The sequence below is a fragment of the Crinia signifera genome, chromosome 1 (genome assembly GCF_055691185.1).
Source record: "Crinia signifera chromosome 1, ASM5569118v1, whole genome shotgun sequence".
In the NCBI taxonomy this organism is placed as follows: Eukaryota; Metazoa; Chordata; class Amphibia; order Anura; family Myobatrachidae; genus Crinia; species Crinia signifera.
Window position 1 is genome coordinate 256,914,632 of NC_139217.1, and position 18,462 is coordinate 256,933,093.

An 18,462-nucleotide genomic window follows, 5' to 3' on the forward strand; every position below is an offset into this window, starting at 1 on the left:
ACTTAAAAAAAAACCTGGAGATTTCTTACCAAATCTCTCACTTTTTGAATATCTCAGCCTATTACATTTCTCCCATAGCCTGTTGAGTGCAGTGGAACTATAGTCATTCTTCTTGTACTGCGCTTGATACCAAGCTTTCAGACTGTGAGATGAGATATTTAATGGAGCGCTAATGCTGGATATTAGGTATTTAGGTTTACATTCCTGATGAAGAGGGATTTCCCTGCATCTTCTGAGGTGGCATTGATTGGGAAGCCATCACTTTCAGTGGGGTGTTATTTCCACCATCTTGGTGCACCTTTCATAATAAGTACATACACAGTTGCTCAATGACCTTCATTTAATATGTGTAGGAAATGAGCAGTATTATATTGGCATAATGGAAAGGCTACATTTAATGAAGGGGATGGTCTAAAAGTGAGATTGGGTAGAGCATTGAAATTATATATATATTCCCATTTGAGGGGTGATTTAGTATTGAAGATGGGATGTTACTCATAGCACCCAATCATATTCTTTCTAATATCTTCTAGAAAGTGCTAAATAAATAAGTAGAATTTGATTGGTTGCTATGGGCAACATCCCATCTTCAACAGAACTCCCATCTTAGTACATTTGCCAGCTTTCAATGCAACGGAAAAACTGGGGGAGGAGAGTAAAGATTAGGGTCAACTGCATGAATGCAAGGGTCCCTTACAAGTGTAATTTCCTGGGTATGCGCATCCACTATACTTAGATAATATTGACTTAATTTATTTTATGATATATCACCTGAAACTTACAAATGGTAACAAAAAAGGTCATTTGTGCTGGGAAATGGTTCTACTTTTTGATATTCATGTATATTAATATTAACGTGTTCTATGCAGCAAAATGGACCCAGACACCATAAAGGAAATTCTCCGAGGGAAATCTCAAATTCTTCCTACAGAGTCCTCAAACATTGTGCGTCTGTTCATAAGCTCCACTTTTTCAGGTAAAGTCGCTTTAAAGCTAGTGAGGTCAATTAAATGAGAGTACTAATCATAATAGGAGTTATATACAGTAATAACCAACAGCAGTGAATCGGTGTAAGGGCTCATACACACGAGCAATTACAGAAAAGTAGTTAAAATATTTTGTTTGCATTGTATTCAAAATTCTGATTGCTGCAAGTAATGACAAAAATGACTACAAACAAAATAGATCTTTGTTTGGAAGGGTGTGTACTTGTCCATTTACTGACTCACAGTCGTTTTTAAAAGCAAAACCATGGGCACTGCAGGTGGGGCAGATGTAAAGCTGCCCAGACACGCTGCTAAGCGTGCTGAGCCGATGTGTGCTTTGAGGTGCGCGCACCCACGTGCTGAGCCGATGTGTGCTTTGAGGTGGGCTGCTTAACATGTGCAGAGAGAGTTAAATTTGGGTGGGGGTTAAAACTGAAATCTAAATTGCAGTGTAAAAATAATGCAGCCAGTATTTACCCTGCACATAAACAAAATAACTCACCCAAATCTAACTCTCTCTGCACATGTTACATCTGCCCCACCTGCAATGCAGATGGTGTTGCCCATTGTACTGCGATCAGATCTGAATAAGGGCCAGTGTGTACAGTATCGGTCTCAGTCATGTAGTGTGTATGGGGATTTAGGAGAGCTCCAGGGATAGAGCCAATTAACTATGCGGGAGCACCATAGAGCTCTGCTGGAAGAGCTGCGATCACATTAGGTTAGCACTGTGAACCATAGAAATGTGTCAAAGTCACATTAGGCCACTCACATCCACACTTAGGAGTCATTAATTGGCAACTTATTTAACCAACTCTAGAGAAACCCATTGCATTAAAAAAAAAGCTGTATCTTTCTTTTGTATTAAGCAATAGTTATGGTTAATATTTTTGTGCAAAGAACACATAGTGGGAAATTTACTAAAATGGGAGTTCTATTGAAGGTGGGATGTTGCCCATAGCAACCAATTATATTCTATCTGTTATCTTCTTGAAGGTGCAAAATAAAAAAGTAGAATCTGATTGGTTGCTATGGGTAACATCCCATCTTCAGTAAAGCTCCCAAATGTACCCTATATATTCTATACGCCTTTTAGTTCATTACTTTTATTTGAATGAGTGTAAAGACTGTAGTACTTCCTCTTCATGTACTTTTTTATCCCTTTCAGATATGGCAGAGGAACGTGATGCACTGATGGAATTGGCCTACCCTGAGGTGCAAACCTTTTGCCAGAAACATGGACTGACATTTGAGGTAAAATATTCTCCAATGATTTTCTCTTTCTGCTGGTTTTTGCACTGACTCAGGATGTGTTACACAGACTGTTTCTTATGTATAAAGCATACACGTCACACTGACTAATCTTCACCCTTCTGTGCTTTTAATGGATGTTCTATACAATTTGCCTTCCAATAGGTGGTGGACATGCGTTGGGGAGTCCGAGATTATGCCTCAGTGGATCATCTAACTACAGATCTTTGTCTGAAGGAGATTGAAACCTGTCACAGGACCTCTATTGGACCCTACTTTATTGTAAGTACAGTATTTCCCCGTTTATATTACAGTCATTTTAGAGAGAGAGAGAGAGAGAGGCATGATGTCAGTGCCCACCCCCTATTCGTCAGAAAGCGTCAATATGAAAAGTCTAGGCCTACTTTTCGTATCGAACAGAGGAAAAATCATTCAAGGTGAGCGACCATCGAATGATTTTTCCTCTGTGTCCGCATGTGAGCGGATGTGTAAGAGTACAAGTTCACAAGAAACATGTCACGGGGATGTGCTCGGCATGGAGGGGGTGTTCTGCGGGGTGGTGTTTCCCTGCGATTATACGCAACCTAGCAGGTCTGAATTACCCCCAATGTAACTACCTTTTTTTATATCTGTTCTGTGCATTCATTCAACTTGTTTCACTATCCTAGTGGGGTAGCAGGTTTGGGATACGGTCGTTAGATCAACACATATTAGTCGACATGCATTGGGTCGATCACTGAAGGTTGACATGGCTTAAATCGAAACATAAAATAGGTTAACCTGGCTAAGGTCGACAGGGTTGGAAGGTCGACACAAGCATTAGGTTTACAATGGCTATGTCAACAGTCAAAAGGTCGATATAAGTTTTTCAAGCTTTTTTTTTAGCCGACGTGTAGTATTTTATGTCCTACCATCCACTGGGGCATGGATGGAGAATAGAATAGTGTGCCGAGCATGACGGGGCACCGTGCCCGAAGCATGGCAAGTGCAGCGAGACAAGCGAGGGGATAGGGAACACTTTCAGTGTTTCCATGTCGACCATGTCGACATTCGGGGCAAAAACAGGAAAAACTCATGTAGACCTTTTGTCTATTGATCTAAGTATTGTCGACCTAATGTAGGTTTGTTGTAGGATTAATAAAAGAGCTGGTTAGTTTGTAGCCATTCCAAATAGCCGAGCAAAACTGATCATCTTAAGGGGCCTACACACAGGGAGATGCTGAAGCATTCTGAGCTACGCTAGATCGCTCCGAACGCTTCAGCAAGATCGCTCAGCACACATCGATGCTGGATATTAAACGTCAAACATCGCTATTGCTATGGCCCTGGCCCATACAGACTTAGCGATGTAGAGGCATTTTCTAAGCAATCTAGGTCTATCCAGGAAATGGAAACATCTGTCCACAATCTGGTCTAGCCCCTTTCACATTGCACATTGGGCAATATAGTGAGCAAAATAACAAAATTTAGCCCTTCTGTGTACACAATCACACCCCCGCCCTCAAGAGACGGCATCGGCAAATGACGGCGGTAGTGGGGATCACCCAGGCTGTATGGGCCTTAAACTTATAGTAAACATACTAAAATAATCAAGACGGTATTGAATAGGATTGTGCAATTACCTGCCCTTTCACTGTACCGAAGAAAGATAACAAACCTCTCTTGGGTATCTTTAACTTCATAATACAAACCTCCTCTGAGGATATTTCGAAAGCTTTTGTATAAACAAATCTGATGTGCGGTTACTCAGATGTGTTTTGGCAGCAGTGCTTGTGTGTATAGGAATATGAGCAATTGGGGGCACATTTACAGAAGCTTTAGCCTTTAAGGCACCCACAGTGTAATCCAAATGCCTGCTATTCCAGACAGATGGAAAGGGAGATCCTGCTGATAATAATATACTGTACATGGAAAGCCTGACAATAGTCCTTTATAAGTGTTATGAAAGAAAAAGAACAGTGCCGCATACACAGGCATACAGGGCTGGTTAACTGGGGGGAGATTACGATTTTCCTAATGTATTACTAGCGCACCTAACGTGCACTAGTGACAGCCCACCGAGTTCTCAAATACACTCCACTTCTTTCTTTGGGGTGGCAGCACCTCTCCTATGGGTTCTTGTTCCCGGGAACCCTGTGTATGGAAGGTCTGAAAAAAAGGGTGAGATGGGTGCCTCTAGTGTAGTATTTTAGTAATCAATTTGTGTCCCTTCACCACATGAAGACAGACCAACACCCCAATTTTGAAGGTGTACGGTATGAAGTAGTATTCAACCACTGTTTAGTGAGAGTCTTCCAAAGATAGTTCCAAAGGCTAACCAGCAAACTCAAGGAATTCCAAAGCCTCCTTCCTTGGTCCTCTCCCCAATGTGAATTACCTGCCGCGCTCCCATATCTCTAGTCTACGGAAGGTGACACTCTCAGAGAGGGAGAGGACCAAGGAAGGAGGCAGTATGTGTGTTTGGTTAAAGGGGAAGGGTAGTAAAGAAATCTATACATGAAAGATCATTCATTATATGTGCTCAAACAATAAGACAAATTGTATGTATAACATTTGTATAGGTAGGACGCTGTATCCAGGCCACTCCCTAAATGAAAGCAAAATATAGAAAATCATTTGTTTTCTAGAATACAGTTTTTTTTAAATGTACGTGTTTTTATAAAATATCTATAGATAAATAATTGTATTTACACATCACTTAAAAAATAAATTAAAATGTATTTAATATAAGATCAAAAAAACACCTCAAATGATATTTAATTTTAACAATGAAAAATTGTGCATTGTACAGATGGGGATCACAAGGTCGACAGTCCTTAGGTCCACCATGAATGGTCGACAGGATGACATCAGAGAAATGTACTAGGTCAACATAGACAAAAGGGCGATACAAGCAATAGTTTTTACATTTTTTGTGTCTATGTCAACATCTTGCAACATGTACCTCCAATTAGTGTAACGAGTATCTTCGCATGGCTTGCTTCACTCGACATACTTCGGGCATGTTGCCTCACTTTGCTGAGCACACTTTGGGCCAGATGCACTAAGCTACAAAAGTGATAAAATGGAGAGTGATAAACAGCCAGCCAATCAGCTCCTACCTGCCATGTTACAGACTGTGTTTGAAAACGGTCAGGCAGGAGCTGATTGGTTGGTTGTTTATCACTCTCCATTTTATCACTTTTGAAACTTAGTGCATCTGGCCCTTTATATTTCCCAATTGTAGTTCATGTGGATCTTTAAGTAGAAAAAAGTCCTAAGAAACCAACAGAGGTTTCAATAAACTTCCAATGTTAACTGAAATTAAATGATAAAGCAAATAATGTATTACACTGACTAACTTTAGGTAAGTTAATTCACATATGATTGATAGATGCAAGAAGATACAAAATGAAAAATTAGCAAGAAAGTAACAAAGATTGAGAGAAGGCGACTTACCTACTAACATTAACAAAATGTTGATAATAAAATATGTCTGCCATGCAGGGCTGACTAGAGCTGAAAATGCAGTGAAAGAAACAAAAGAACTTACCGGTACTAAAAACAAGTGCTTTTGGCTTGAGCGCATATTTTTGATGAGCTATTTGAACCTATAGCATACCTCCCAACTGTTCCGATTACAGTCCTGCTATTTGGAGACTGTCCCACTGTGTTCCTTTTCGGGTTGCAATGTCCCATGGGGGATGGGGGATAGATCACCGGTGATCACTGTACAGCAAGCATCTCTTCAGTGCAGGGAGGGAGGGACGAGGGGAGTTAAGGGAGCCAGGGATTGCCCAGTCACTTGCTGAGCACTGGGTACACCCGTAAAATTATAAAAACAGGGCTTTCTGCAACAGACCACACCCTCTACCAGAGGCCATGCCCACCCATTATCTCCGCCCCTTTTTGGGTCAGTCGGTCCGAAGGTGAGGCCTGTCCCGATTAGGAAATTGCAAAAGTTGGGAGGTATGCTATAGAGCCAAATGTAACAGGGTATGAGAAGCAGAAAGGGAGAGATTTTGGGAGAGTTTTCCCATTTTTTTAAGAGTAATCATTTACATGGCAAAACCAACCTGTTTTTTCAGTGTAAATGATTGCTGCTTTAAACTCTCCCAAAATCTTTCACTTTCTGCTTCTCACACCCTATTACATTTGACCCATAGTTTCCATTCACACATCTGTAAACAGAATTTTACTAGTCTAAAAATGCTAGTAAACATCTGGAATTTGGGTAAAGGGACACAAGTTCTATTGCAAACAAGATGTTGCTGTGGGTAACTAATCAGAAAGTGCTAAATAAATAAGAATTAAATGCTGATTAGTTGCCCATAGCAACATTCCATCTTTAAAACAACTCCTATGATCTTATTAAATAAACCCCTCTCTACTTATCTATATGTGTATTGTATGAATGAATGTATATCTATCAGTCTATCTTTCTATATATCTAATATGTATGTTATTATTCCTCATAAAGGGTTTAGTTGGTAATCGCTATGGCTTTCGACCCATTCCTCGAGTTATTGATGAAGAAGAATTTAATATCCTTTACAAGAAGATACTCAAAGATGAAGCCAAAGCGCAGCTTGTGGACCAATGGTTTTGGAAAGACATGAATGCTGTTCCTCCATGTTATGTATTTCAACCAATCACAGTACATCTTCCTCATTATTCTGATACTAATCCATCCCATGCAGAGCTTCAGGCAAAGGAGGTGAAGGAGTGGTCTGAAATCGAGAGGCGACTAACTGGGGCACTGCGCTTAGCTGCACAAGATGCACATAGAGAAGGATTAATTACACTAAAGCAAAAACACAAGTATTATAAATCAGGTTTGTTATGAAATATGTATAGTATTCATAAAATGTATTCTATTGTAGTTTTATTTCTCCTATCATGGCATGCACAATACTGTAACAATAGCACATTGTTTATTTGTATAAACTATGTAGGCTGGTGTACCTTTGTAAGGTCACCCATCTTGGTTTACTCCAGGAATTTACTGTGTACCTCCCTCAAACTCTGACATTACCTGATTTCCAATAAAAAAACACAGATATTTTGGAATGGGTCCATATACTAAGCCTTGGCCGGAGATATGGATGGAGATGAAGTACCAATCATGGGAGTATCAGGAGAGGAAGAGACCTGTTTGCAGTCTCCTTCCAGGACACATCTTTTCCAGCTGGCAGAGCAATACACTCTGGTCACCAGGGTCACTAGAAGACCCTAGCGCTGTCCCAGAGTCTAGTGCACATGAGCAAGTCTCTGGAAAAATGGCCATTCCACCAGTTATATTCATACTTTGCATGCATAAAACACCAGAAAAATTGTCATTACCATTTTCCAGTGGTTTCTGGGTAATTATTGAAAAAAATGGGTGCAGGATGTTCAATGAGGGACCACCTGGACCCCGGGCAGCTGTGTGTACCGAAGAGAGTGCAAACAGTGGAATGTGGCAGCCATTTTTTCTGCAAATTTTGGCAGTGAGTATTAAAAAATGGGTGTATTGTGCGTTATGTAAGCTCCTCTGGGACTCAGGGGCCTGTGTGTACAGCACACACTGCACCCATTATAAATATGCAACTGTCTCCATATCATTAAAACACTAACATAGTTTGAAATAATTGTTTAAAGGTGCCCATACACGTTGAGGTGCCCATATACGCTGCAATTTCAGCATGCGTTTTGAACTTTAAAAGTTCAAAACGTATCGCATCGGTTTAAATCGCACCGTGTACCTGCGGGGATGCGATGCACGTCCCCGCGGGTACAATATTGTAAAGCACAAAACGTATTTGCAGGCAGTACTTTTTGTGCTTCATTGCATCACATCAGTTTTGGAGTACATGCGATGCGATGTCCATTAGTGACTATTAACTTAAAAAAAAAGAGGCTGAAATCGCATCGCACCCGCACAGTACAGTACATCGCATCGCATCCCCTTCCAGTGCCAAAGTCGCATGGCACCTTAAAAGTTCAAAATGCACAGCACATAAATATCAGTGCGTGTATGGGCACCTTTACAATTATTGTAAACAATATCGCATCTCATCGCATCTCGGTTTGCATCTCATTGCAAAACCAAGATGCGATGAGATGCGATATTGTATACAATATTGTATACAATAATTGTAACCTGTATGGGCACCTTTACATTTTGTAGTAACATTATTATAGGGAAGTTAGTTGTGATATATATTCTGTGGTTTAGTGTTATTGTTCCTACAGCACCACTGAGTGCTCCACACTGTAACCAATATAGAACAGGAAACATGTAGTCTTAATGCCCCTTTAAAGAGGTTATTCACCTTGTTCAAGTGTCAGACCAAGCGCACCAGGTGTAAGGATCAATTGTGGTACCCTCCAGCAGATGGATTTAGTGCATCATAACACCCTATGATCAGTGATCTTTGTCAAAACACTGTATGTATCTAACATGACTTCCATGCTTCATACCTCCCAACTTCAGTCCGGAGGAAATAGGGACAAGCCGCGCGAGCGCCCGAAAAGGGGGCGGGGCGTATGCAAATGAGGGCGCGGCTTATGCTAATTAGCCACGACCTCATTTTCATACGAGAATAGACGCTGTGCGCATGCGCACAGCGTCTATTCTACTAGATTGGGGGGTCTCCCAACTGCCACCCCCCGCAGCGGGACAATGCCTGCCGCGGGTGGGACGTCGGGACAGGACCCGAAAATCGGGACTGTCCCGACGGAATCGTGACAGTTGGGAGGTATGATGCTTAATTTTAATATATTTTACTTCATAAACCTGAATCATCATATGAAGCAAGATCAATGGCACTATGGGCCTTATTCAGATCTGAGCTCAGTACAAATTTGTTTGGAAAATGGGCAAAACCATGTGCACTGCAGGTGGGGCAGATGTAACATCTATAGAGAGAGTTAGATTTGTGTGAGTTATTTTGTTTCTGTGCAGGGTAAGTACTGGCTGCATTATTTTTACACTGCAATTTAGATTTCAGTTTCAGCACACCCCACCCAAATTTAACTCTCTTTGCACATGTTACATCTGCCCCACCTGCAGGGCACATGGTTTTTCCAAACAAATTTGTACTAAGCTCAGATCTGAATAAGGCCCTATGTGACACTGGACCTCATTAAGGTTCCAATGATATTTCATCTTCATGCGCAAATTATCGATCTAATATAGTCGCCTGCAAAAACAGGTCTTTTGACGTACAGTAGGATTCAGAATAAATCAAAGAATTTTTGTAGATCCACTGGCGAGTTTCACATAAAAAGAGTGTACAAATCACTTACACTAAGGATCAATACACTCTATATTGGAGTCTCCCAGATCTAAAAGAAACTCAAACAAAAAAAGAGACCATAGTGCAGAAACGTCTGAATGAGAAATTGATTTGTTGTTATTCAATTCACTCACATTCCAATGGAATAAATGCGCATATCAGTAGGTCATTTTCTCTTTTTAATCCAGCATGATCCTCCACATAACTGTTCCCTAAGGACTCGATGAAAGATATATAGTGCAAAAACGTCTTTTAAAATAAAATAGACATTTATTTAATACACTCACATGCGGTTGATAAAAACAGGCAAATAACCCCTCAGGGTGATCGGATCCATATACTGTGCCTTAGACAAGCAGACAAATCCCTCCAAACAGCCGCCAGCAGCCTTCAGTGGGGATGCAGCTAATCCAAGTGGCCTAAGGACAGGGTCCGTTCGGTGGGTTTCATTCATCTTAAGCGCGCTTTCGGGCAAACAGAGCCCTTCCTCAGAAGCGTAATGGACACCATCGGACGGGGCCTTCTTATACCCCTCACAATTACAAATTCATAACAGCTGATTTCACGGCACAAGTGTGCCGCAGATTACATCCTGGTTTCCGAAACCGGAAGTGAAGTTCGCTTTAGTCAAGGTCCTCCGTTTATTTCCGGGTATTTGGAACGCATATTTCTTCACTTCCGGAACCCAACTCCATTTGTATAGACGTAGATGCTTGTTCTTAGTTCATCATGTCCACATATAATAGCCGGATGGAATGGAAAGTATTTATGTTATAGAAGAAACATAAAAGTCCATATTTTCAATATGAAATATTAAAAAAAACAAGAAAAATGGGGGCAGATTCCATTTGCGTGCTTGCCATTTAGGGGGGGGGGGATCCAGGATCTCCATTATTGGACAGTGATTTCCCAGCCTTTGTGACGGGTGCCTTGCCTGAAGTTATGGGTGATGTAAGCCATCTGATGATGTGTCAGTAATCCCATGCTGCGTTCCAGGAAACAGTCTAGTTCCCAAACTTTTTTGAATCTTTTTGAAACATTTCCATGATTCCCCTAGGCTAAAACTTTTATTGAGATATAAAATCTAAATGAAATGAATTGTGTTTATATAACATCTTTAGGTTTAAATTATGTGATGAGGGACAAGATTTGCTTCAGTTTGTCCCCGTGTATTATGATTGGCAGCCACAAGCATTGGGTTTGCGTGTTATTGTACATTGACCATAATTAATTTGAGTTGGCCCTGAACCACCAACCTGAGGCACCCATGAAAAGGATACCAAGGCATCCCAGGGTGCCATGGCACACAGTTTGGGAACAACTGTGGGTACTCTTTACTTAGAAGGGCGCCCATCTCGGACATCTCGGGCATTGAATGCACTAAAAAATCAGGTGCGATGCGACAGACGAGATGCTCGAGATTTCCCATAGGGAACAATGTTAAATGTCTCAATTGACCCGATTTTCCTGTTCAATGCCTCAATTGACCCAATTTTTCCATAGGAAACAATGTTAAATGGGCCACAGAGGCCAAATAGGCACCCTGAAGTGAATAATGGCCACCCGAATTGTTAACGCCACCCCACGATCAACGTCAACCCGAAGCGTGGCGAGCGCAGCGAGCCCGCGAGGGGCGGGGGTACGCGTCCTACGACCTTTTCATACCCCCACTATCCACGTCGGCGTGGAGTTGAGAATAGAAAGTGTGGCGAGCGCAGCGAGCCACCGAGCCCGAAGCGTGGCGAGCGCAGCGAGCCCTGCGAGGGGACGCGGATACCTTCACAGGTATCCGCGTCCCCTCGCGGGCTTCACAGCTGTCCGCGTACCCTCGCGGGGCTCGCTGCGCTCGCCAGGCTTCGGGCTCGGTGGCTCGCTGCGCTCGCCACACTTTCTATTCTCAACTCCACGCCGACATGGATAGTGGGGGTATGAAAAGGTCGTAGGACGCGTACCGCCGCCCCTCGCGGGCTCGCTGTGCTCGCCACGCATCGGGTTGACGTTGATCATGGGGTGGCGTTAACAATTCGGGTGGCCATTATACACTTCAGGGTGCCTATTTGGCCTCTGTGGCCCATTTAACATTGTTTTCTATGGAAAAATCGGGTCAATTGAGGCATTGAACAGGAAAATTGGGTCAATTGAGACATTTAACATTGTTCCCTATGGGAAATCTCGGGCATCTCGTCGGTTGATCGCACCCGATTTTTTAGTGCATTCAATGCCCGAGATGCCCGAGATTTTTTACTAACGATGCCCACGATCAAAATCGTGGGCGCCCTTCTAAGTAAAGAGTACCCAACTGTGCAATGCTGATGTTCACACAGTTGAGCATTTATCGGTAGACTGTGCATGCGCCAAAGTACTCTATAGATGCCATCTGCAATCAGCAGCAAAAGTATAGTGCTATGGATTGTTTGAGGAGGGCCCCAAACTAATATCTTGCTTAGGGCCCCATGGTGTTTAAATGCACCACTGCAGCTTCACATTAAGCACATACCACACATTTGGCTTATCTATGCAACAGATGTATTTTCTAAAATCATCTGCACATGTATCTACTATTATTAATTTGTGCTGGTCGCAAATGCAATAACTGAGACCTGTGAGCAGCTGAACTAATTCATAAAGTAACCTGTGTGTGTGTGGAAGAGGTTACTTTAGGGCATGGAGCTTGCTTCAACATGTATGGAATTTATCGAAACAATGTATATTTACTAAATACTGCAGAACACTGCTTGTGAAATCTGGTAAAGGATAAATTCTGGTCACATGTTCTGTTCTCATTGTATGATCAATGTTGATGAATGGTGATCAATGGTGTCCCGTATACACTTCTCTAAAATATTGAGACACGCGTAAAGAAAATGAGGTCTGAATATCTTGCTGATTTTCTATTGGTGGAAAAGTAGCCAAAAGGGATGCATAGATTCCTCGCAGTGCTGAAATAATCTTCTGATTATTGTAAGTACTCTCTGATGGGGGTCACATAATTGATGATAATTGGCATGCAAAAGGCTAATCCCAATGAAAAGAGAGATATCATTTCTGGACATAGGAAAAGCTGTAGACAAAGGGCCAGATGCACTAAGCTTCAAAAGTGATTGGGAGCCAGATGGATCAATCTTCAAAAAGTGATAAAATGGAGAGTGATAAACGGCCAGCCAACCAACTCTTACATGCTATGTCACAGGCTGTGTTTGAAAAATTACAGGTAGGAGCTGATTGGCTGGTTGTTTATCACTCTCCATTGTATTACTTTTGTAGGCTTGATAAATCTGTCCCAAAGTTGAGAGTGATAAACAGCCAGCCAATCAGCTCCTGTCTGACATTTTTCAAACACAGTCTGTGACATACCAAGTAGGATCTGATTGGCTGGCTGTTTATCACTTTCATTTGTATCACTTTTGAAGCTTAGTGCATCTGGCCCAAAGAGATACCAAGATTAATTTACATATTTTGATATTGGATACATTACAGTTATACTGGCTTAAGCAGTCACTATATTTTCCACTTTTTCCGAAGGTGCAGCTGATTCCTTCTTCTGCTCTAGCCATTTTTTTGTATTAACCTTTGTTAATTGGAAGAAAGTAATCAACATTACTGATTACAAAAATAATGTTACTTATATACATCATATTATGCAATGAACTTCATGAGGTTTGCCCTCATGAATTACACTGAGATGCCATGTTATAACATGAAACTTCATGATGACGAGACAGGAAATATTAGTTATCTATTAGCAATCACTTGAGGTGAATAATAATGTAATTTGTTACTGAACTATGCCATATTTGATATATGATAATATTTGGTTGACATTAGTCCAAGCAGTGGTTCTTTTTTACTATTCTTCATGCGATGTGTTTCAGTGACAGAATGGGAGATTGACAGTGGTCTGTCAGACTGTGATACCAATGAGCCAGGATCTACAATTATATTCAGGGAAGTGGAGGATATGAACCTCTACAAAGGCAAGGTCATTATCGATGTTAGAGAAGATGGAAGCCCAGATACAGAAGCTCAAGTACTTTTAGCAGATCTAAAATCATGGATACTGCAGGAGCACCCAGAAAAAGTGAAGACACATACCGTTGAGCTAAGTAACCAGACGGCTAAGACAACTTACCTGCAGAAACTCTGTGACCAAGTCATTGCTGTGGTTAACCATCAGATACTTAGTTGTTTATCCAGGAAAGAAATGGACCTACCAGATTCACAGGTAATAATGGGAAAATGAAAGTGCAATGCATTTACTAATCTAACATTAATCATGGTAAATAAAGAAATATAAAAATTTTTTCCTAAGCTTATGTTTATCTATTTTCAAAGACAACTACATCTTGCAAGTTGTTAACCCCTTCCTGACAGAGCCAGTTTTTGCGTTCCTGACAGAGCCCTTTTTTTCAAATCTGACATGTCTCACTTAAGTGGGGATAACTTTTTTTTGCTTTTACTTATCCCAGTGGTTTTGAGATTGTTTTTTCGTGACACATTGTACTTCAAATTAGTGGTAAATTTGGGTCGATACAGTCTGTGTTTTTTTGTGAAAAATACAAAAAAATTTCGTGAAAAAATGGAAAATTTAGCGATTTGCAAAATGTTAAATTTTCTGCTTGTGAGACAAATAATCTTACCACTCAAAATAGTGAATAACTAACATAGACCATATGTCTACTTTATGTTGACATCATTATTTCAACTTCATTTTAATTTTTTGGGACACTAGGAGGCTTACAATATGAATAGCAAATTCTCAAATTTTCAAGAAAATTTCAAACACTGATTTTTTTAGGGACCAGTTCAGTTCTGATGTGACTTTGAGGGACTTGTATGTGAGACACCCCCATAAATGATGCCATTTCAAAAACTGCACCCCTCACAGTATTCAAAACAGCATTTTGGAAGTTTGTTAACCCTTTAGGTGTTTCACAGGAATTAAAACAAAGTGTAGGTGAAATTTCAAAATTTCTTTTTTTTTGCAGATTTGCAATTTTAATACATTTTTATAAGGAACACAGTACATTTTACTAGAGAAATGTGACTAAAAATTGATTCCCCCAATTCTTTTGTTTTCATAAATATCCTATATGTGGCCCTAGTGTGCACGGTGACCAAACCACAGGCTTCATAATAGAAGGAGCACCTACTTGATTTTGGAGCCTCCTTTTTATGAGATTATTTTTTAGGCACCATGTAGGTTTCAAGGCACCATAAGATGCTAAAAGTTAGGAACCCCCCCACAAGTGACCCCATTTTGCAAACTACACCCCTCAGGGAATTCATCTAGGGGTATAGTGTACATTTCAAACCCCCAGGGGTTTCACCAATTGTGGTACAACTGGGCAGTGAAAATGAAAAATTATTTTTTTTACACAAAAATGCAGTTCTGGCTCCAAATTTGTCATTTTCAGAAGGTATGAAGGAGACAAAGCACCCCAAAATCTGTGCCCCAATTTCTCCCGAGTACGGCAATGCCTCACATGTGACCAAAAAATACCAGTTGGGTGCATGGCAGGACTCAGAAGGGAAGGAGTGATTTTTGGATTTTGCAGCTCAGATTCTGGTGGAATTTTGGTGGGTGCTATGTCGCATTAGCAAGACCCCCCAAGCACCAATACAGTGGAACCCCCCCACAAGTCACCCCATTTTGCAAACTACACCCCTCAGGGAATTCATCTAGGGGTATAGTGTACATTTCAAACCCCCAGGGGTTTCACCAATTTTGATACAAGTGGGCAGTGAAAATGAAAAATTACATTTTTTTACACAAAAATGCAGTTCTGGCTCAAAATTTTTCATTTTCAGAAGGTATGAAGGAGAAAAAGCACCCCAAAATCTGTGCCCCAATTTCTCCCGAGTACGGCAATGCCTCACATGTGACCAAAAAATACCAGTTGGGTGCATGGCAGGACTCAGAAGGGAAGGAGTGATTTTGGGATTTTGCAGCACAGATTCTGGTGGAATGAATGGTGGGTGCTATGTTGCACCAATACAGTGGAACCCCCCCACAAGTCACCCCATTTTGCAAAGTACACCCCTCAGGGAATTCATCTAGGGGTATAGTGTACATTTCAAACCCCCAGGGGTTTCACCAATTTTGATACAAGTGGGCAGTGAAAATGAAAAATTACATTTTTTTACACAAAAATGCAGTTCTGGCTCAAAATTTTTCATTTTCAGAAGGTATGAAGGAGAAAAAGCACCCCAAAATATGTGCCCCAATTTCTCCCGAGTACGGAAATGCCTCACATGTGACCAAAAAATACCAGTTGGGTGCATGGCAGGACTCAGAACGGAAGGAGTGATTTTTGGATTTTGCGGCTCAGATTCTGGTGGAATTTTGGTGGGTGCTATGTCGCATTAGCAAGACCCCCCAAGCACCAATACAGTGGAACCCCCCCACAAGTCACCCCATTTTGAAAACTACACCCCTCAGGGAATTCATCTAGGGGTATAGTGTACATTTCAAACCCCCAGGGGTTTCACCAATTTTGATACAAGTGGGCAGTGAAAATGAAAAATTACATTTTTTTACACAAAAATGCAGTTCTGGCTCAAAATTTTTCATTTTCAGAAGGTATGAAGGAGAAAAAGCACCCCAAAATATGTGCCCCAATTTCTCCCGAGTACGGAAATGCCTCACATGTGACCAAAAAATACCAGTTGGGTGCATGGCAGGACTCAGAACGGAAGGAGTGATTTTTGGATTTTGCGGCTCAGATTCTGGTGGAATTTTGGTGGGTGCTATGTCGCATTAGCAAGACCCCCCAAGCACCAATACAGTGGAACCCCCCCACAAGTCACCCCATTTTGAAAACTACACCCCTCAGGGAATTCATCTAGGGGTATAGTGTACATTTCAAACCCCCAGGGGTTTCACCAATTTTGATACAAGTGGGCAGTGAAAATGAAAAATTACATTTTTTTACACAAAAATGCAGTTCTGGCTCAAAATTTTTCATTTTCAGAAGGTATGAAGGAGAAAAAGCACCCCAAAATATGTGCCCCAATTTCTCCCGAGTACGGAAATGCCTCACATGTGACCAAAAAATACCAGTTGGGTGCATGGCAGGACTCAGAACGGAAGGAGTGATTTTTGGATTTTGCGGCTCAGATTCTGGTGGAATTTTGGTGGGTGCTATGTCGCATTAGCAAGACCCCCCAAGCACCAATACAGTGGAACCCCCCCACAAGTCACCCCATTTTGAAAACTACACCCCTCAGGGAATTCATCTAGGGGTATAGTGTACATTTCAAACCCCCAGGGGTTTCACCAATTTTGATACAAGTGGGCAGTGAAAATGAAAAATTACATTTTTTACACAAAAATGCAGTTCTGGCTCGAAATTTTTCATTTTCAGAAGGTATGAAGGAGAAAAAGCACCCCAAAATCTGTGCCCCAATTTCTCCCGAGTACGGCAATGCCTCACATGTGACCAAAAAATACCAGTTGGGTGCATGGCAGGACTCAGAACGGAAGGAGTGATTTTTGGATTTTGCAGCTCAGATTCTGGTGGAATTTTGGTGGGTGCTATGTCGCATTAGCAAGACCCCCCAAGCACCAATACAGTGGAACCCCCCCACAAGTCACCCCATTTTGAAAACTACACCCCTCAGGGAATTCATCTAGGGGTATAGTGTACATTTAAAACCCCCAGGGGTTTCACCAATTTTGATACAAGTGGGCAGTGAAAAAGAAAAATTACATTTTTTACACAAAAATGCAGTTCTGGCTCAAAATTTTTCATTTTCAGAAGGTATGAAGGAGAAAAAGCACCCCAAAATCTGTGCCCCAATTTCTCCCGAGTACGGCAATGCCTCACATGTGACCAAAAAATACCAGTTGGGTGCATGGCAGGACTCAGAAGGGAAGGAGTGATTTTGGGATTTTGCAGCACAGATTCTGGTGGAATGAATGGTGGGTGCTATGTTGCACCAATACAGTGGAACCCCCCCACAAGTCACCCCATTTTGCAAAGTACACCCCTCAGGGAATTCATCTAGGGGTATAGTGTACATTTCAAACCCCCAGGGGTTTCACCAATTTTGATACAAGTGGGCAGTGAAAATGAAAAATTACATTTTTTTACACAAAAATGCAGTTCTGGCTCAAAATTTTTCATTTTCAGAAGGTATGAAGGAGAAAAAGCACCCCAAAATATGTGCCCCAATTTCTCCCGAGTACGGAAATGCCTCACATGTGACCAAAAAATACCAGTTGGGTGCATGGCAGGACTCAGAACGGAAGGAGTGATTTTTGGATTTTGCGGCTCAGATTCTGGTGGAATTTTGGTGGGTGCTATGTCGCATTAGCAAGACCCCCCAAGCACCAATACAGTGGAACCCCCCCACAAGTCACCCCATTTTGAAAACTACACCCCTCAGGGAATTCATCTAGGGGTATAGTGTACATTTCAAACCCCCAGGGGTTTCACCAATTTTGATACAAGTGGGCAGTGAAAATGAAAAATTACATTTTTTACACAAAAATGCAGTTCTGGCTCGAAATTTTTCATTTTCAGAAGGTATGAAGGAGAAAAAGCACCCCAAAATCTGTGCCCCAATTTCTCCCGAGTACGGCAATGCCTCACATGTGACCAAAAAATACCAGTTGGGTGCATGGCAGGACTCAAAAGGGAAGGAGTGATTTTTGGATTTTGCAGCTCAGATTCTGGTGGAATTTTGGTGGGTGCTATGTCGCATTAGCAAGACCCCCCAAGCACCAATACAGTAGAACCCCCCCACAAGTGACCCCATTTTGCAAACTACACCCCTCAGGGAATTCATCTAGGGGTATAGTGTACATTTAAAACCCCCAGGGGTTTCACCAATTTTGATACAAGTGGGCAGTGAAAAAGAAAAATTACATTTTTTACACAAAAATGCAGTTCTGGCTCAAAATTTTTCATTTTCAGAAGGTATGAAGGAGAAAAAGCACCCCAAAATCTGTGCCCCAATTTCTC

At 41.5% G+C, this 18,462-nt stretch overlaps 1 protein-coding gene across 1 annotated transcript in view; it reads left to right on the forward strand.

Moving 5' to 3' along the window:
* Nucleotides 1-873: 873 nt before the first annotated feature.
* The window catches only part of NWD1 (NACHT and WD repeat domain containing 1), an 87,205-nt gene continuing 69,616 nt past the window's right edge, over nucleotides 874-18,462 (forward strand). Inside the window, exons 1-5 of the mRNA XM_083179340.1 lie at nucleotides 874-976; nucleotides 2,155-2,240; nucleotides 2,403-2,519; nucleotides 6,697-7,051; nucleotides 13,369-13,718. Of these exons, the coding sequence (XP_083035466.1) occupies nucleotides 874-976; nucleotides 2,155-2,240; nucleotides 2,403-2,519; nucleotides 6,697-7,051; nucleotides 13,369-13,718 (1,011 nt within the window). The remainder of the gene's footprint in view (nucleotides 977-2,154; nucleotides 2,241-2,402; nucleotides 2,520-6,696; nucleotides 7,052-13,368; nucleotides 13,719-18,462) is intronic.